A 20,968-nucleotide genomic window follows, 5' to 3' on the forward strand; every position below is an offset into this window, starting at 1 on the left:
ATTCATTTTGATATTTGGCAAAACTAATACAATTTTGTAAAGTTTAAAAATAAAATTTAAAAAAATTAAAAAAAATAAAGTTATTGACTCTCTTCCCTGTGCTGTACAATATATCCTTCACACATGGTAGTTTGTACCTCTTAGGCCCCAAGCAAGAATACTGAAGTGGGTTGCCCTATTTTGTCCTACTCCCTTTCCTCTCCCTACTGATAACCACTACTTTGTTTTCCATTTCTGTAAATCTGTTTCTGTTTTGTCATATTAACTTGTTTATTTTTTTAGATTCCGCATAAAAGTGATAACTTACAGGACTTGTCTTTCTCTGTCTTTCTATTATTTCATTAAATATAATACCCTCCAAGTCCATCCATGTTGTTGCAAATAGCATAATTTCATTCTTTTTTGGTTTAGTAATACTGTGTGTATCTATCTATCTATCTATATATATATATCTCAAATCTTCTTTATCCATTCATTTGTTGATGGACATTTCGGTTGCTTTCACATCTTGGCTGTTATAAATACTACTACTGTGAATATGGAGGAACATGGATCTTTTCAAATTCATGTTTTTATTTTCTTCAATACCTATCTAAGAGCAGAATTCCCGGATCATATGATAGCTCTGTTTTTAGTTTTTTTGAGCAACCTCCATACTGTTTTTCATAGTGGCACAAATTTACATTCCTGCCAACAGTGTAGGTTGGTGGTGGTGTTGTTCAGTCACTAAGTCATGTCTGACTCTTTTGTGACCCCATGGTCTGCAGGCTGCCAGGCTCCTCTGTCCATGGGATTTCCCAAGTAAGAATACTGGAGTAGGTTGCCACTTCCTTCTTCAGGGGATCTTCCTGACCCAAGGCTCAAACCTGCGTCTCTGGCATTGGCAGGTGGATTATTTACTACTGAGCCACCAGGGAGACCTTGGAGCATTCTCTTCATCCACATCCTCACCAATATTTGTTATTTGTAGACTTTTTGATGATACCCATTCTGACAGAGGTGAGGTGATAACTCACTGTAATATTGATTTGCATTTCTCTGATATTTACCAATGATGAGCATCTTTTCATGTGCCTGTTGACCTTCTGTATATCTTATTTGGAAAAATATCTATTCAGGTCTTCTGCCCATTATATAATTGAGTTGTTTTGATATTGAGTTGTATGAGCTGTTTATGTGTTTTGGATATTAATCTGTTATTGATCATGCAATTTGCAAATATTTTCTACTGATCAATAGGATGCCTTTTTATTTTGTCAATGGTTTCCTTTTCCATGGAAAGTCTTTTAAGATTAATTAGGTACCATTTGCTTGTTTTTGCATTTGTTTCCTTTGCCTTAGGAGACATATTCAAAAAAATATTGCTATGGTTTATGTCAAAGAGTGTTCTGCCTATGATCCTTTCTAGAGTTTACAGTTTACAGCCTTACATTTAGGTCTTTAATTCATTTTCAATTTTGTATTTGGTGTGATAAAACGTTATAATTTCATTCTTTTACATGTAGCTGTCCAGTTTTCCCAGAAACACTTATTGAAGAGTCTGTATTTTCTCCATTGAATATTTTTGCCTTGATTTAGATTAGTTGACCACAAGCACATAGGTTTATTTCTGGATTCTCTGTTCTGTTCCATTAATCTATGTCTCCTTTGCCTTTAGCTTCTCTTCTTTTCTCAGCTATTTGTAAGCTCCCCTCAGACAACCATTTTGTCTTTTTGCATTTTTTTTTTCCCTTGAGGATAGTCTTGATCCCTGCCTCCTGTACAATGTCATGAACGTCCTTCCATAGTTCTTCAGGCACTCTGTCTATCAGATCTAATCCCTTGAATCTATTACCCCCTTCCACTGTATAATCATAAGGGATTTGATTTAGGTCATACCTGAATGGTCTAGTGGTTTTCCCTACTTTCTTCAATTTAATTCTGAATTTGGCAATAAGGAGTTCATGATCTGAGCCATAGTCAGCTCCCGATCTTGTTTTTGCTGACTGTATAGAGCTTCTCCATCTTTGGCTGCAAAGAATATAATCAGTCTGATTTTGGTATTGACCATCTGGTGATGTCCACATGTTAAGTCTTCTCTTGTGTTGTTGGAAGAGGGTGTTTGCTATGACCAGCGCGTTCTCTGGGCAAAACTCTGTTAGCCTTTGCCCTGCTTCATTTTGTACACCAAGGCCAAATTTGCCTGTTACCCCAGGTATCTCTTGCCTTCCTACTTTTGTATTCCAGGCCCCCATGATGAAAAGGACATCTTGGGGTGTTAGTTTTAGAAAGTCTTGTAGGTCTTCATAGAACTGTTCAACTTCATCTTCTTCAGCATTATTGGTTAGGGCATAGACTTGGATTACTGTGATATAATGAATGGTTTGCCTTGGAAATGAACAGAAATCATTCTGTCATTTTTGAGATTGCACCCAAGTATTGCATTTTGGACTCTTTTGACTATGATGGCTACTCCATTTCTTCTAAGGAATTCTTGCTCACAGTAGAAGATATAATGGGCATCTGAATTAAAATTGCCCATTCCAGTCCATTTTAGTTCACTAATTTCTAAAATGTCCATGTTCACTCTTGCCATCTCCTGTTTGACCACTTCTAATTTACTTTGATTCATGGACCTAACATTCCTAACAAATCAATACTTTGTTTTAAAGTCTATATTCCTGATGCGAGTATTGTTACACAGCTTTCTTATTTCTATTTGCATGAAACATTTTTCCCATCCCTTCACATTCAGCCTGTGTATATCTTTAGCTCTGAAGTGAGTCTCTGGTAATCAGCATTGTTTTTTATCCAGTCACCTAACCCATATCTTCTGACTGGAGCATTTAGTCTATTGACATTTAAAATGATTACTGATAGGTGTGTGCTTATTGCCACTTGTTTTCTGGTTGTTTTTGCAGTTCTTCTCTGTCCCTTTCTCCTTTTTTAGTTTCTTCCTTTGTGGCGTGATGATTTTCTTTAGAGGAATGCTTTGTTCCTTTTTTCTCTAGTTTTATGTGTGTCTATTGTAGGTTTTTGACTTGTGCTTACTAGCAGGTTCATATATGTTAACCTGTAACTAGATCTACTTGTTTTAAACAGATAGTCATTTAAGTTCAAACATATCCTAAAATTACTTTCTTTACTTCTCCCAGGCTTTATGTCTTTGATATCATATCCCTAACTATTTATTCTAGTCCTAGTTAATTTTACATTTTTTTTTGTCTTTTAATCTTGTAATAACTTAATTGACTGATCCACAGGCTTCATATATTCGCCTTTACTAGTAGGTTATTGTTCCTTTCTTGACCTTTTTTACTGCCATCCCCAAACTACTCTTTTTAGTTCTAAAATTTTCATTTGATTCTTTTCTTGAATATTTCCTATGTCTTCTCTCATAAAGATTATATTTTTCTTTAGTTTCTTGAACATGTTTCCTTTTAGTTCTTTGAATCTATTCTTAGCTCTTAGTATCTTCATTTAGTCCATAGTCTGGGTAATTTCAGGGTTGTTCCACTCCCCCTTTCCACATTAAGGGTCACATTTTCATGTTTCTTTGCTTGCTTAGTAATTCATGATTCCTGAAGATAAATTGTTGATAGCCAGGTTCTGTTATCTTCCTGTGATCATTGCTGATGTTTGTTGCGGTAGACCCCTTCATTCACTGTCTGATAACCTTGACTTTGTATAGGTTGTGTTTTACGATTTGTTTTGTTTAATCAGTAGAAAACGCTAGGCATTTCCCATGATTGTGTAATTTCATGGTACTTAACCTCCAAACTGAAGTCTGCCAAGGCTTGCTCTCAGGCTTGTTTTAGCAAGTTATAGTTAGTCTTACTAGGCCATGATATTTGCTCTCACCTATGCGCTCACCTACGTGCCAGAGGTTTTAAAAAGTCTCTCTTTTCTATCAAGATAGAACATTAAAATACCTCAAATCCCTGATACTCCTTGACCTTTAACATCTCTGTTCCATTCTTAGCAATCTGGTAATGTAGCTTTGTCTCACCTTGTGCATTTGCAGCCTATACCTCAGCCAAGGACTTGTGGACCACACAGATTGCTCAGGTCTCCCTCTGTGAACTCTGATCCTATGCCCCACCCTACAGATTCCAATCTACTTTAGCTGCCACAATTTCTAATCTCTCCCATCTCAGCGCAGCAGGATCATTATTTTCCTTTTGGATTCTTATTGAACTGCAGTCAGAAACTGTCTCAGTCAGAGGGTGAAGGTGGATGTGGAGCTTATCTCATGAGTTTCTCTGCTCTTGAGGTTTCCGGACTTAACACTGCCTGTTTTCCGATGGTTCAAAATATTTGCCTCATATATTTTGTCAAGTTATGATTATTTATGGTAAGTGTGCCACTATGTTCTCAGTAACTTCCTTATATTCAGAAGCAAAAGGCTAGAGAATTTTTATGCAAATGTCAGATATCATATAATTTCACTTATAAATATTCTAAAATGCATTGTTGAACGATAGAGGCAAAATTTTCCTTTGCCGTCTTCCTCCCCTTCTTCTTCCCTTTTTATTCCTTTGATTTGTTAAAAAATAAATGGGTTATTGGCCTGTTGACATCCCACACTCTAGATTTAGCTAATTATTCTCTCTTGGTGTCGGTTAACTTGTTTCCTGCATTTTCTTTTTTTTTTTTTTTATCTTTTTATTTTTTAATTTTATTTTATTTTTAAACTTTACATAACTGTATTAGTTTTGCCAAATATCAAAATGAATCCGCCTCAGGTATACATGTGTTCCCCATCCTGAACCCTCCTCCCACCTCCCTCCCCATTCCATCCCTCTGGGTCGTCCCAGTGCACCAGCCCCAAGCATCCAGTATCGTGCATCGAACCTGGACTGGCAACTCGTTTCATACATGATATTTTACATGTTTCAATGCCATTCTCCCAAATCTTCCCACCCTCTCCCTCTCCCACAGAGTCCATAAGACTGTTCTATACATCAGTGTCTCTTTTGCTGTCTCGTACACAGGGTTATTGTTACCATCTTTCTAAATTCCATATATATGCATTAGTATACTGTATTGGTGTTTTTCTTTCTGGCTTACTTCACTCTGTATAATAGGCTCCAGTTTCATCCACCTCATTAGAACTTGTTTCCTGCATTTTCTGTAAACTGGTTGGAACTAGAATTCAGGTTTTCTCTTTTCTTGTGCAAGAGTCCATGGTGCTAGTACTTCTGTTGCATCAGATCATGAAGCATGTGATGCCCAGTTGCCATTATTTTAGTGATGCTAAGATTGTCCGTAGGTGATGTTAGCACGCTTTTTCATTATAAAGTGTTCCACTAACATTCCACTCAGTAGTTCTAGTATCAATTGGTGGTTATTGCATAGGTCCATTATTTCATTTGGGCTGACTAAATGGAGATATTTTAATTCTCTTATTCTACATTTATTGGCTTGAATTCTTCTATCAGAATAATTTTCCTCATCTTATTTTTTTTTGTAGTTTCCTTGAAAGAGTTCATAGAGGAAAGGCAAGATAAATGTTTAATTATTTCTTTTTTAAAATAAGCAATCCATTTTCAGAGACATAAGTTGATATCCTAGCAATCTTTTTAAAATAAAAAACTTGATACCATTATCAACTTATGAATTTTTATATGTTTGTGGTTTTATTATTTACAGTCATTGTTCTTTTAGGATTCACATTAGGCCAGTGGGAGCCCCTGTTGCTTTGAGGATTTTGTTGTGAATTGTGTGTCAGAAATTTCTGTTCACTGTGCTCAACTTTCTATTAATAAATCCCAGCTCTTTGACTTTTTCCCTTCTTTACCCTCCAAATTATGGTATTGACATTTAACATATCCCATCTAATTTCCCATGAGACATCTCATATAACCAGTTTCTCTGGTTAAATCCTTGTTCCAATATGGTAGGTTAACTTTTGCAAACCATTTTGCTAGGACATTACATTGTGTACATAAAATTCTGTAACAAGTTTTATTTCTTTATTATTCCTATTTCTTAAAATATTTTCACTAGACTACAAACATATACAAGTACAAAAATAACTTTAAATTTGGTACTAGATATTTAACAGGCTATAATAAGACATAAGGTGACATTTTCTGACCTCTACTACAGTTTTGCAGGTGGCAGAATATTTCATGGGTGCATTAGTCAAGCAGTTTAGCTCTCCTATTACTGCCCCACTGATCACAAAGTCTGTATAAGTTATCTGGTAATCTTTCTCTTCTGACTCCCAGATTATTTGATCAATTCCCAAACCTGGCTTTGATCTTTGAAGCTGTTCAAGAACAAAGAAAGAAAAAAAAAAAAAAAATGTACCAGTTAACTTACCAAAACTATTTAATTTATGGGTTTTCCCTTTAACAATTTTAATATTTACATATTGCCTGAAAATATGTATTACTCATAACTTTAAAGTGAATTTATTAAATTAGTGATGACTTGGAAACAACATTCTTAAATACTCTCATCTTTCTGATTCTACCAACTCAACCAATTAATACCTGTCATAGAATAGCTGAATGCCTAACTCAAATATAAGATAAATAACAGCTTATTTTATAACTTTCAACCTTAATGCTGATCCTTTTAAAGTTTCTTGTTATCTGTGGGAAAGTATGGCTTAACAAGTGATAGCTGCTGTCATTCATTGTGTTTGAGGAAGACAATTGTTGTTTGGATGGTAGCTGCTGTCCTAAAAAAAGGATTAATAAAATTCTTACCATTTAAAGATATTTATTCTCAATTATGTAATGTTTTTAACTAATGCTCACAAGTGCATTTATAAATATCTCTGCCTTACCTTTACCATGCCTGAAATAATTACATAAATTCCTTTAGGCTCATCACCTTCTTCAAATATATCATTTCCACAATCAAATGTTACAACTCTGGATCTTTCCTAAAAAATGTCACCAAATACATAAGCTATAAATAATATTTTAGCAGTGATTAGAGTTTACATTTTAATAAAAGTTTTATGCTTTTAAAGTAAATATTACTCAAAAAGATCTGAGACATTGTATTAGTAATAAATTTGTAAGAGAAAATAGAAATTATGACTAAAAAAGAGAAAGTAGATATTAATGAATATATGTAATTTCAGATTGGGTATTTATACATAAATTAGAAAACAATCTAAGAAATTAGAATATATGGAAAGGTGAAAATATTTCTTTGGACGAAAAATAATCTGGATAAATACAAGCTAATGGTACATATATGTCTTAGACATACTCATGCTCTAAACAGCTGATGAGGTAATAAAAATTCAATCATTCAAAATATTTTAACCAGGTGAAAAAAATATAATTGGTTTTTTGGAACTTACTAGATATAGTAAGAACAGGTTAAATCCATTTATTTGTTCATCCCAGAAACACTTATTGAACACCCAGTATGGGTACAACATGATAGGCACTGAGTAGTCAAAAGTTTGATGAGGTAAAAATTATAGAAGTGGGAAGAGGTGTAAAGGTAATAATTGTAATGTAATTATGCTATAATAAAGGTGTATACTGGATGCAATGGTGACATCTTTGGTCCTCCAAACATAGGTTGGTCTTTTTTTTTTACTGGTATTTGACTCTAAAAAGCCTGCTTTTTAGAGAATGTTTCCAGAGAAGAAATAAGCAGAGGCAGTTTGGTGGGGTGGGGGTGGGGGCGTTGGTGAAAACATTTTATGATCAGTATATAGCACTCGCAGAGGAATGGAATTTAAAAAGCATAAAGTTCTTGGGGTATCATGAGTGAAACAAAAGTGAAAGTATTTAGTCACTCAGTCATGTCCAATTCTTTGCAACCCCATGGACTGTAGCCTGCCAGGCTCCTCTGTCCATGGAATTTTCCAGGCAAGAATAGTGGAGTGGGTAGCTATTGCCTTCTTCAGGAGATCTTCCTGACCCAGGGATTGAACCTGGGCCTCCCGCACTGCAGGCAGATTCTTTACCCTTCCCTCTGAGTTGGGGTATATGACATATGGATAACTAAAGGTAAAGATGGAGAGATAGGTAGGGGGCAGATTATGGGAGAACTTTGCATGTCATTCAAAGGGATTTTGATTTTGATTTTACTCTATAGGTAATCAACAATAACAAAGAGTATCATGGCTAAACCTTTAATTTTTAAAAGATCATTTATTGGTACATTAAAGATATTATTAGCAGGGAATACAAATATTACCTGAATAAAGCTTATATGTTCTTCGTCTTTATCTAGCCATGGGATATGATAGAGTGCTTCTTCAACAGTAAGAGGTTTATATGTAGGTTGAAAATCAAGTATGTCTCTTTTTTTGGCCATTATTATCTAAAACCACCAAAGTTAAGAAAGTAGATGAACAAAACTGGTGTTAATGAAATGTTTAAAACAAGTATGATTTTGTACCATTTCCTTTTCTTGATCTCCTGAGATTTCTGTTTTTCCATGGAAAACTTCAACCTATCCCCTCTTGAAGCATTTTTCTATGTTATCATTATTCTGAAGTCATAGATTATTTTTGAAAGTAAATCTTTTTACTGAAGTATACTCTTGCCTGGAAAATCTCATGGATGGAGGAGCCTGGTAGGCTGCAGTCTATGGGGTCGCAAAGAGTCGGACACGACTGAGCGACTTCACTTTCACTTTTCACTTTCAAGCATTGGAGAAGGAAATGGCAACCCACTCCAGTGTTCTCTTGCCTGGAAAATCCCAGGGACGGTGGAGCCTGGTGGGCTGCCATCTATGGGGTTGCACAGAGTCGGACACGACTGAAGTGACTTAGCAGCAGCAGCAGAGACGTCGCTCAGTCGTGTCTGATTCTTCACGACCCCATGGACTTCAGCCTACCAGGTTCCTCCATCCATGGGATTTTCCAGGCAAGAGTAGTGGAGTGGGTTGCCATTGCCTTCTCATGCAAAAGTGCACAAATCCTAAATGTCCACTCAAAGAACATTTACAACATAAAAACATCTACGTAACCATAACCAAGATTAAAAACATCTATTGCACCTTAGAATCCTCCTTGATGTTCTCTTCTAGTCATTACTTCTACCCCAAAGTAACACTCTTCTTCTATTACCATGGTTTAGCATTTGTCTAGTTTCGAGTGGTATCTGCATGAAATCAGTGTATGTACTTGTTTGTGTTTCATTTGTCCAACATTATGTTTCTGAAGTTCATCTATAATGTCCAGTTCAGTTCAGTTGCTCAATCGTGTCTGACTTTTTGCAACCCCATGGACTGCAGCACACTAGGCCTCCCCATCCATTACCAACTCCCAGAGTTTACTCAAACTCATGTCCATTGAGTCAGTGATGCCATCCAACCATAATGTTGCAAGGAGCAAAAATTCTTTCCATGTTCACTGTTGTCTAGTGTTATGTTTTATCAATATACCACAGCTTTATTTATCTGTTGTTGATTGACATTTGGGCTGTTCCAGTTTGGAACTTTTGAAAAGCCACTTGCTATGAGTGTTTGTTCACTGTACATATGTACACATTTCTGTTGTATACCTGATTATATAATTTAATTTCTGTGTCTTAAGATATGTATATGTCCAAATTTAGTAAATTCTGCCAAACAATTTTCCAAAGTGATTGCATCAGTTTATACTCCCTTTCTAATGTTCCAGTTATTCCACATCATTGCCTACATTTGGTATTGTCAGGCTTTTTAAAAAAAATTTTAAGTACTTTGATGATTGTATATATTGGTATTTTATTTTGGTTTTTTATTTGCATTAAGCTTATGATGATGACACTTGGCATCTTTTCTTATATTTACTGGGTGCTAGAATATTCTCTGTTGGGAAGTGCCTGTTCAAACTTTTTGCTGATTTTTTTTAAAAAACATGAATTTTCTGTCTTGTTCATATTGATTTGTAAGATATATTAAGAAAATAAGCCCTTTGTTGGATACATTTATTTTGAAAATATCCTCTACCATTTTTTAGACTGTCTTATCATTATCTTGTATCTTTCTTTGCCTCTCATTTTCTGCATTACTGTCTTCTGTATTTAGTTGATTTTTTTGTAGTGAAACATTCAAAACTCCCTTCTTGCCCATTTTAATGTAATTTTTTATTTTCCTTTTTATTACCATGGGGATTACATTTCAGTCAGTTCAGTTCAGTTCAGTCACTCAGTCGTGTCCGACTCTTTGCCACCCCATGAATCGCAGCACGCCAGGCCTCCCTGTTCATCACCAAATCCTGGAGTTCACTGAGACTCACGTCCATCCAGTCAGTGATACCATCCAGCCATCTCATCCCCTAATGTCCCCTTCTCCTCCTGCCCCCAATCCCTCCCAGCATCAGAGTCTTTTCCAATGAGTCAACGCTTCGCATGAGGTGGCCAAAGTACTAGAGTTTCAGCTTTAGCATCATTCCTTCCAAAGAAATCCCAGGGCTGATCTCCTTCAGAATGGACTGGTTGGATCTCCTTGCAGTCCAAGGGGCTCTCAAGAGTCTTCTCCAACACCACAGTTCAAAAGCATCAATTCTTCGGCGCTCAGCTTTCTTCACAGTCCAACTCTCACATCCATACATGACCACAGGAAAAACCATAGCCTTGACTAGACGGACCTTTGTTGGCAAAGTAATGTCTCTGCTTTTGAATATGCTATCTAGGATGGTCATAAGTTTCCTTCCAAGGAGTAAGCGTCTTTTAATTTCATGGCTGCAGTCACCATCTGCAGTGATTTTGGAGCCCCCAAAAATAAAGTCTGACACTGTTTCCACTGTTTCCCCATCTATTTCCCATTAAGTAGTCGGACTGGATGCCATGATCTTCATTTTCTGAATGTTGAGCTTTAAGCCAACTTTTTCACTCTCCACTTTCACTTTCATCAAGAGGCTTTTGAGTTCCTCTTCACTTTCTGCCGTAAGAGTGGTGTCATCTGCATATCTGAGGTTATTGATATTTCTCCCAGCAATCTTGATTCCAGCTTGTGTTTCTTCCAGTCCAGCGTTTCTCATGATGTACTCTGCATAGAAGTTAAATAAACAGGGTGACAATATACAGCCTTGACGTACTCCTTTTCCTATTTGGAACCAGTCTGTTGTTCCATTCCAGTTCTAACTGTTGCTTCCTGACCTGCATACAAATTTCCCAAGAGGCAGATCAGATGGTCTGGTATTCCCATCTCTTTCAGAATTTTCCACAGTTTATTGTGATCCACACAGTCAAAGGCTTTGGCATAGTCAATAAAGCAGAAATAGATGTTTTTCTGGAACTCTCTTGCTTTTTCCGTGATCCAGCGGATGTTGGATTACATTTAGCATTCTAAAATATAACACTCTAATTTGAACTTATACCAGTTTAACTCCCATAACATACAAAACTCTGTTCCTCTAACAGTTCCATCCTTACCCCTTGTAGTTGACATCACAAAATTACATCTTTGTATGTTGTCTATCCAAAACATAAACGAATATTTTTTAAATGCTTTCATCTCTTTAATTATGTAGAAAACAAAGTATAACATTATAAGTCAAAGATATAATACTGCTAGCTTTTAGACAAATAGTTACTTTTTACCTGTGGCGGATACATTTCGATATTTGGCAAAACTAATACAATATTGTAAAGTTTAAAAATAAAATAAAATAATAAAAAAAAGAAATCAACCTCAGCCTACCAAAATAAATAAATAAATAAAATGTATTAGCATCTTAAATCATGTGGAAAACAAAAAGTAGAGTCAGACACCATTATTACAACACTATTAGCTTTAATAATTGCCCATGTACTTACCTTTATTGAGGTTTTTATTTCCTCATATGGATTTGAGTTATTTTCCAGTGTCCTTTCATTTCCATCTGCATGACATCTTTTAGCATTTCTTTCAGGGCAGGTATAGTGGTAATGAACTCCCTCAGCTTTTGTTTGAGAATGTCTTCATTTTCCTCTCATTTCTAAAAGACAGTTTTGCTGGATATAAGGTTCTTAGTTGATTTCTGCTGCTGCTGTTTAGTCACTAAGTTGTGTCTGACTCTTTGCGACCCCAGGGACTGTAGCCCGCCAGGTTCCTGGATCCATGGGATTTCCCAGACAAGAATACTGGAATTGGTTGTTATTTTCTTCTTCAGAGGATCTTCCCAGCCCATGGATCAAACCTGTGTCTTCTGCTTGGCAGGCAACTTCTTTACCACTTAGCCAGCTGGGAGGCCCTCTTAGTTGACTACTTTTTTTCTTCTAGTACTTTGAACATATCAGCCCACTTTCTTCTGGTCTCCAAAATTTCTGATGAGAAATCTGATGATGATCTTATTGAGGATCCCTTGTATGTGATGAGTTTTTAATCTTTTGCTGATTTCAAAGTTCTCTTCAGCAATTTGGTTATAATATGTCTTGGTGTGGGTCTATTTGAGTTCATCTCACTTGAAGTTCACTGAGCTTCTTAGATGTTAATATTCATGCTTGGTATCAAGTTTAGAAAGTTTTAAGCCAATACTTCTTTAAATTTCCTCTCTGTTCCTTTCTCCCTCTCTCTCTTGTCTTCATGGGACATCTACAATGCATATGTTGGTCCACTGATGGTTTCTCACTGGTCCCTTAGACTCTGTTCACTTTTCTCCAATTTTTTTCTTTCCGTTCCTCACATAATATAATTTCCACAGTTCTGTTTTCAAGGTGACTTGTTTTTCTACCTGATTAAATGTGCCTTTTAGTTCCTGCTACTTGTGTGTTACATATATTTTACCTTGAGTTCAAGCTTAAGGATTTAGAGTTTCTAATTACTACTGTGAATACAATATTTTTCCACATTTTCTTTAGTTGTGGAATATTTTAAATGTTGATCTTGTTTCTGGAAGCCCTGTTGAACTATTTTATTAGTCCCATATTATTGATTTGAAGTTAATTCTCAGGGTTTTAGATTAAACAATGAATAAACAGTAATAGTTTTGTCCATTCTCCAAAACTTTCATGTTTAAAGTTCCTTTTGTTTTTCTGCTAAGACCTACAAACACAGCTTTCACTACTTGGAATGAACTATTCATTCTTATTTTTTCCTGACTTTAATGGGAATATTGCTTAATGTTTTGCCATCTAATACAATGTTTGCTTCATATTTTTAATATATATTCTTTATCTAGTTAAGAATTGCTACTTCTTTTATTAGCCTTTGAACATTCTGAATATGACTTGTCTTCTTTGATCTCTCAATAAGTAGTTATATAGCTATTTTGGGAGACAAAACCTTTTTAGTTATAGCATATCATGCTTTGCCTATACTGCCAGATTCAATTAGCTACTATTACAGAAAAAAAAGCTTTATATATGTATTCACAAGTATAATAGCTTTATTTTTTTCCTGATTTGGGGCATAAATTTTATACTTACAGAATGAGTTGGGACCCTCTCTATCTTTTTACATTTCCCAATACCATTTAAACAACTTGAAGAAAGAAAATTTAATTAATTTTTACCCTATAATTGAGTGTTCTTATAAATCACAGTTTCTATGGGAAAATTATTTTGGTGTCACAGATAATTGCCAGGAACATACTAATACCCAGTCTAGCCTAGGATGAGGAAAGATTTCATTATACCTTTGTTTTGGGTACAAAGCATAGAAAGATGTGGTTCCTCATTGTGGCAAGAAAGGAAAGAGAAGGTGACCACTAGAGTTTCAGGAAGGAAGCTCTTCTGGTAGGTATTTTTCTTTAGACAGTTATTTTAAGTTATGCATTTACATTGCAGAAATGGCCTATATTGGAAAGGACTGAAAGCAGGTTTGAAGATCATAAATTACTATCAAGTAAGTATATTTGCTTTGAAAGTATTCCACCATACCTTATTAATTTCAGAACTTTCAATTTTATGAAGAATGCCTTTTAATCTGAAAACTTTAACAATTTCTCTAGCCAAATTGAGCATGACATTAATCTCCTCCTTTGTTTTCATAGTGACAGCAATTTCTGGGTGATCATACTCTAAGTAGCCTGAAAAATAACAAAATATTTTCAAATGAAATAGGACATTGCTTAAATATTTCATGTGGACAGTAAGCTAATATTTATTTTCTAAACCCATGGAGCACAACCCTTATCACAGGGAAATGTATCTCTCCCTAAAGAGATTTCTGCAATCAATCAAAATTCACCCATAATTGCAGAGTTCTGCCTGACATTTCCTTGTTGGCAGCCCATACTGTGTCTAAGCCCATGAAGAAGGACAGACAACCCTAGTCTTAGGATTAACAGTTATACTAATGCACCTAAACTGGACACTGAGAGGCTCTCCTGGGCTCTAGGTCTAAAGTTTATGACCCAGTTTTTTATTCTGTTTGAATCAAGATTTCTGACGATAGACTGTGTGCTTAAACATGGCTTCTGATCAAATCCTCTCACTCATTCTGGGTCCTTTCCACCCATCCTGCCTGGGCATCTAGATGATGCATCCATCTATGTTCTTCTGCTAATATGATGTGGATTCCTGGGTGCCCATGAGAGTTTCATCCACTTAGGAGTTTTTCTTTGTCATGACCTCTTGTCTGGCTTGACAACTATCTGCTGTGAAAGATCTCTCATGATTGGGCTCATTGCAGATTTGCTGTGTTCTTTTACTGTCCACCATCTGGTACCAAACTCCCTTTTCTGAACATATAAACAGTATGCTGTAGAGATGTCTGTCTCACTCCCAGGATTTGTCTTTCACTAGGACCATGACCTGGCACAATTCAGAGAACAGGCTGTTGTCATGTTTGAGCACTGAGCCTTCTAGCAGCCAAACCAGCAATTCCATGAAATTCTGTTCTGATTTCAACTCATTTTAAAGCCTAAATCCTCAGATGGCAACTCTGTGGCAAAAGGAGAAAAATAATAACTTCTTTCCTTGTGTTGCTCAAGATAGTACATTTGGAAGAAAATAGAATTTATAGTGTGATAAAGACATGCACAATCATGGCATGCTAATGTGTTTTCTTTAAACAGAAACGAAAAGGTCTTCATTGTCACATAAGGCAGAAAAAACAAATGTGGAGGGGTAATATTACACTATTCTCATTCAGTCAAAGATATGATCATGTTGATTGTTGGAGTTATTCACTTTATTATTGATAATAAGTAGATCTCCTCAAAGATCAGTTTAGTTATCAAAACCATTTCCTCTCTAAAGAAATGATGATAAACACATGGTCATGCTAGATCTTTAAGGTGAGAGGTACCTACCTAGTTCTTTCATAGCATGTCCTGTGTTCTTCGTTACCCTCCTTAATAACATCTACGGAACAAAAGAAATATTATTCCTATTGGAAAACAAACTATTATAAAAAGCCTTTACATTTGCAATTTATTAATTTTTTACCTAAATTAATAACTGTCAAGAAAAATATGATGGAAACTTCTCTGGAATTAGAATTGAATTTTGTGCATGTGTGCCAAGTCACTTCAGTCATGTCCAACTCTTTGCAACGCTATGGACTGTAACCCTCCAGGCTCCTCTGTCCATGGGATTCTTCAGGCAAGAATACTGGAGTGGGTTGCCATGTCCTCCTCCAGGGGATCATCCTGACTCTAGAATTGAACCCATGTCTCTTGTGTCTCCTGCATTACCAGGTGGGTTCTCTATCACTAGTGCCACCTGAGAATTTTGTGCAATGAATTTTATTTTACTCCAGCAAGAGTGGTGGAGAGGATGAGAAGTGGCATTACCTAGGCTGATTTTGAGAAGCCCAAAGGTAAGTCATATATTTTTTCTTAAAGTAACTTACTTTAGGATACTGTTGATTCTGAAAAATACAGGCATGTGAGGTATTTCCCATTCAATTTTTGAGAATCTCCGAATTTAGGAAATACATGTGGTTTTCAACCTTAAATGAGATAGAAGTTTTAACCAAAATATTTGAGAGCAGAAATGAAGACTGAAACTGGCCAATATCTTAAATATTCAAGTTCTTTTGTATTTCCTACTGTGTATCCTCAGTATGAGTGAGTATAAAAGGTAACAAAATTCAGCAAAGTTGTTTTAAAGTTACAGGTGGTGAATAGAGAAAAGATACAGTGATTTGTGTTCAACTACATATTGAGTGTTCAATGTTCTCAACTACAGAACTTTGGGCACATGACATATAGCATTAAAATGTTCTAAATTATCTTGAAAGATGACTGTCTAATTTCACTCGATGATAAATTTAGGGGCACAGTGTTAATCTGACTTCAGTGTTAATCTGACTCAATTGAGAAAATGAAAAATAAGATATAGAACTTAGGCCCTAGCATTCTGTTTGCTGTTAACTAGCTCTGTATGTGACTTTGGACATAATCATTAAATTGGCTTCATTTTTCTCATCTGTTGTTGGGGTCCTTTAATGGACTGGGACCTGGCAGTCCGGAGGTGATGATCCTATTAAGCTACCAATGGTATTTTTCACAGAGCTAGAACACATAATTTCACAATTTGTATGGAAATACAAAAAACCTCGAATAACCAAAGCAATCTTGAGAAAGAAGAATGGAACTGGAGGAATCAACCTGCCTGACTTCAGACTCTACTACAAAGCCACAGTCATCAAGACAGTATGGTACTGGCACAAAGACAGAAATAGAGATCAATGGAACAAAATATAAAGCCCAGAGATAAACCCACGCACCTATGGACACCTTATCTTTGACAAAGGAGGCAAAAATATACAATGGATTAAAGACAATCTCTTTAACAAGTGGTGCTGGGAAAACTGGTCAACCACTTGTAAAAGAATGAAACTAGAACACTTTCTAAAACCATGCACAAAAATAAACTCAAAATGGATAAAAGATCTAAATGTAAGACCAGAAACTATAAAACTCCTGCTGCTAAGTCGCTTCAGTCGTGTCCGACTCTGTGCGACCCCATAGACGGCAGCCCACCAGGCTCCCCCGTCCCTGGGATTCTCCAGGCAAGAACACTGGAGTGGATTGCCATTTCCTTCTCCAATGCATGAAAGTGCAAAGTGAAAGGGAAGTCACTCAGTCGTGTCTGACTCTAGCCACCCCATGGACTGCAGCCTACCAGGCTCCTCCGTCCATGGGATTTTCCAGGCAAAAGTACTGGAGTGGGGTGCCATTGCCTTCTCCTAGAGGAGAACGTAGGCAAAACACTCTCCGACGTAAATCACAGCAGGATGCTCTATGACCCACCTCCCAGAATATTGGAAATAAGAGCAAAAATAAACAAATGGGACTTAATTAAAGTTAAAAGCTTCTGCACAACAAAGGAAACTATAGGCAAGGTGAAAAGACAGCCTTCAGAATTGGGAGAAAATATAGTCAAGGAAGCAACTGACAAACAACTAATCTCGAGAATATACAAGCAACTCCTGCAGCTCAATTCCAGAAAAATAAACGACCCAATCAAAAAATGGGCCAAAGAACAAAATAGACATTTCTCCAAAGAAGACATACAGATGGCTAACAAACACATGAAGAGATGCTCAACATCATTCATTATCAGAGAAATGAAAATCAAAACCACTATGAGGTACCATTTCATGCCAGTCAGAATGGCTGTGATCCAAAAGTCTACAAGCAATAAATGCTGGAGAGGATGTGGAGAAAAGGGAACCCTCTTACACTGTTGGTAGGAATGCAAACTCATACAGCCACTATGGAGAACAGTGTGGAGATTCCTTAAAAAACTGGAAATAGAACTGCGTTATGACCCAGCAATCCCACTGCTGGGCATACACACTGAGGAAACCAGAATTGAAAGAGACACATGTACCCCAATGTTCATCGCAGCACTGTTTATAATAGCCAGGACATGGAAGCAACCTAGATGTCCATCAGCAGATGAATGGATAAGAAAGCTGTGGTACATATACACAATGGAGTATTACTCAGCCATTAAAAAGAATACATTTGAATCAGTTCTAATGAGGTGGATGAAACTGGAGCCGATTATACAGAGTGAAGCCAGAAAGAAAAACACCAATACAGTATACTAACGCATATATGGAATTTAGAAAGATGGTAATGATAACCCTGTATGCGAGACAGCAAAACAGACACAGATGTACAGAACAGTCTTTTGGACTCTGTGGGAGAGGGAGAGGGTGGGAAGATTTGGGAGAATGGCATTGAAACATGTATAATATAATATATGAAATGAATCGCCAGTCCAAGTTTGGTGCATGATACAGGATGCTTGGGGCTGGTGCACTGGGACGACCCAGAGGGATGGTAAGGGGAGGGTGGAGGGAGGGGGGTTTGGGATGGGGAACATGTGTATACCTGTGGCAGATTCATGTTGATGTATGGCAAAACCAATACAATATTGTAAAGTAATTAACCTCCAATTAAAATAAATAAATTTATATTTAAAAAAACGAAAGTGAAAGAGAGAAAGAGGCTGACACTCCCTGGTTTACACAGAAAACCAATAAAGTCCTTAACACAGGACTTGCATCTCTCATGAAGGTACTGGGCACCCTCTCGAGGCAGGGTGAAGGCACAGGGCACCTTCTTGAGAGAGTCTTAGAAGCCCAGGCAGGAGAGTGAGCAAGACGGGTCTCTGCACTCCAAGGAATCAGCCGAAGAGAAAGAGAGAGAGAGAGAGAGAAAGAAAGGAAGACAGACATGGGGACTCAAGCTCTGATGGAGCAAAGGTGCTTTAATGATTTTTCTGTGAGTATATATAGGCTGTAGTACAAGAAGTTTCTTTCATCAATGATAAAGATCAGAATACCAAATGTACAGTAACTGTTACCAAGGGAACAAGGGATGATGATGGTCACAAGGTCAGGAAACAATCCATATCTCAAGAAAGGGGATCGAGACTAAGCAGTTTTGTCGTAAAGAGAATGTTTACTAAAGGAGATTCAAGCCTGTCTCACACAATGATCCCAGTTCCTGGGAGCAGCGTGCTGTTCTGCTTAAAAAGAAACAAAGGACCTGTGAGAAACAGCACGTAGGAATCCTCCTGTTAAACATTCCCTGACAATCTGTAAAATGAGGGAATTAGATATGGTTTCCCTCTAAATAAGTTACTGGTACTTCTTTCTACTTGTCAGATCCCCATCCTTCATTTTTACTATTTACTGTGGGAAAATCAAGCATATAGAGAAACAGAAGGCGCTTTGGAAATTATGAGGAGGGTCTGTCTGCTCAATCCTGCCATCACTTATCATTCTGCAGTATTTCCTATTTAATGCATCTTAGCCTGATAGATCCTGGAACTTGCATTGAGAGAAGCTGATGCACAGCACATGGGTTTCATGATAGCTCCAAAAGGACCAAAATGTGTGCTCCAAGAGGCTCATAACTTGTTTTTTTGTTTTTTTTTCACTCATTCGAAGTATACAATTAAATGGTTTTTAATACATTCATGGTATTGTGCAATCATCCTCACAATCAATTTTAAAACATCTTCGTCCTCCAAAAAGAAATTTCATAACCATTACAGTTCCTCCTCATCCATACCCACCCCCCACCCCCAGCCATAGGCAACCAGTAGTCTATTTTCTGTCTGTACAGATTTGCCTGTTCTGGACATTTCTTGTATATTGAATCATACTATAAGTGCTTTGTGACTATCTTCTTTCAGTTAGCATGCTTTCAAAGTTCATTCATGCTATAGTATCAATACTTCATTCTTTTTATTGCTTAATAATATTAGTATTCCATTGTGCAATTACATCACATTTTATTTATCAGTTCAACAGCTGATAGACATGTGGGTTGTCTCAACTTTTTGGCTGGTACGAATAATGCTGTTATAATAGTCAAGACATGGAAGCAATCTAAATGTCCATTGACAGATAAATGGATAAAGATGATGTGGCACATATACACAATGGAATGCTATTCAGCCATAATAAGAAGAAAATACTCTTATTTGCAGAAACATAGATGGACCTAGAGGAGCCTCATAACTTGCTAATGTGTCATAGATACTTCAGTAAGGAGTCACCTGAGTAATATAAATGTAGATTGGTTTCTGTTTTTGCAAAAATTTCTCAGTAAACCAGGAGTCAGAGATCACCTCTACATATATAGAAAGAAGACACGATGGGTGAGGGCAACTGAGGAGTGAGGGAAATAAACCATTTTCTTAGTATTTAAAGTTTTCCTCACCTGTTTAACCTGTTTAGAACTTGCAATCTTATCAATTATAGTCATTATATCTGCTTCACCTTGGACATATCCTTTTAGTATAGCATATCTAAAGGACAGCTGATGACTCATCCTTTTATCTAATATTTGCAGCAACCTTGGTGTTACAAGCTGAAAAAACAAGACTATATTTAATAAAATTTGTACAAATTATGGTTGATTTTATGTTGGCTAGTTTAAAATAGGTAGTAATAAGAAATGACATTCTCTCTGGCAACTATAGCAACTTGTCAAGATTCTTAGTTATTTTATTCACAGAATCTCTGTAACTTCGTGGCTAGAGCTACTTCCCCATAACTAATAATATTAGATGCCTATGTGAAGTTAAGACTTTGTTTTTCACTTATTTCCATTGTAGAGAATTGCTTGATATTTTAAGTGGTTTTATTCTTGGAAAACAACGTGGTTGATCTTCTGGGCTTAGGTCACAAAATGACTGTCTATGAAGTACTGCCACTTTTACCGACTAAACCTCCCACTAAACTTTTCACTAGATGCTTCATGGTTCATTTGAGTTAGAGCTCACCACAACTATGGTCCTTATTTGACCCCACAATTAACTTCTCATTGTTTCTTTGCTGCGGGTTTAAGTCTCCAGCTTATCTGTCGCCACTGTGCTGTCTCTCTCCTAACTTCAGCAGAACTGGCCGATCCCTACATTTTCCTGTCTTTGCTCCACAGTGCTCCACACTCATACAGAAAATAATTACTTGTTATACTGCTATAGAAAGACACATTAGACAATTAAAGGTCATTTTAGATTCTGTGATTTCATAATACTATAAGTTTATAGAACACAAAGTGTATTTTTCAGTTCCTTAATTTGTATGAATATATACTACTTGCATTGTCACTACAAACATACATGGTTTGCTTTGCTAACTCCTATCATTTATGTCAGGTATTCATAAGAATAAA

At 36.5% G+C, this 20,968-nt stretch overlaps 1 protein-coding gene across 1 annotated transcript in view; it reads right to left on the bottom strand.

Moving 5' to 3' along the window:
* SLC9C1 (solute carrier family 9 member C1) overlaps positions 1-20,968 on the bottom strand; it is a 106,588-nt gene that overhangs the window by 14,767 nt on the left and 70,853 nt on the right. Inside the window, exons 18-23 of the mRNA XM_025283972.3 lie at positions 20,012-20,161; positions 15,131-15,182; positions 13,755-13,903; positions 8,158-8,283; positions 6,779-6,877; positions 6,080-6,253 (exon numbers count right to left, since the gene is read on the bottom strand). Coding sequence (XP_025139757.2) covers positions 6,080-6,253; positions 6,779-6,877; positions 8,158-8,283; positions 13,755-13,903; positions 15,131-15,182; positions 20,012-20,161 — 750 coding nt within the window. The remainder of the gene's footprint in view (positions 1-6,079; positions 6,254-6,778; positions 6,878-8,157; positions 8,284-13,754; positions 13,904-15,130; positions 15,183-20,011; positions 20,162-20,968) is intronic.

The sequence above is a fragment of the Bubalus bubalis genome, chromosome 1, assembly GCF_019923935.1.
Source record: "Bubalus bubalis isolate 160015118507 breed Murrah chromosome 1, NDDB_SH_1, whole genome shotgun sequence".
NCBI classification, from domain to species: Eukaryota; Metazoa; Chordata; class Mammalia; order Artiodactyla; family Bovidae; genus Bubalus; species Bubalus bubalis.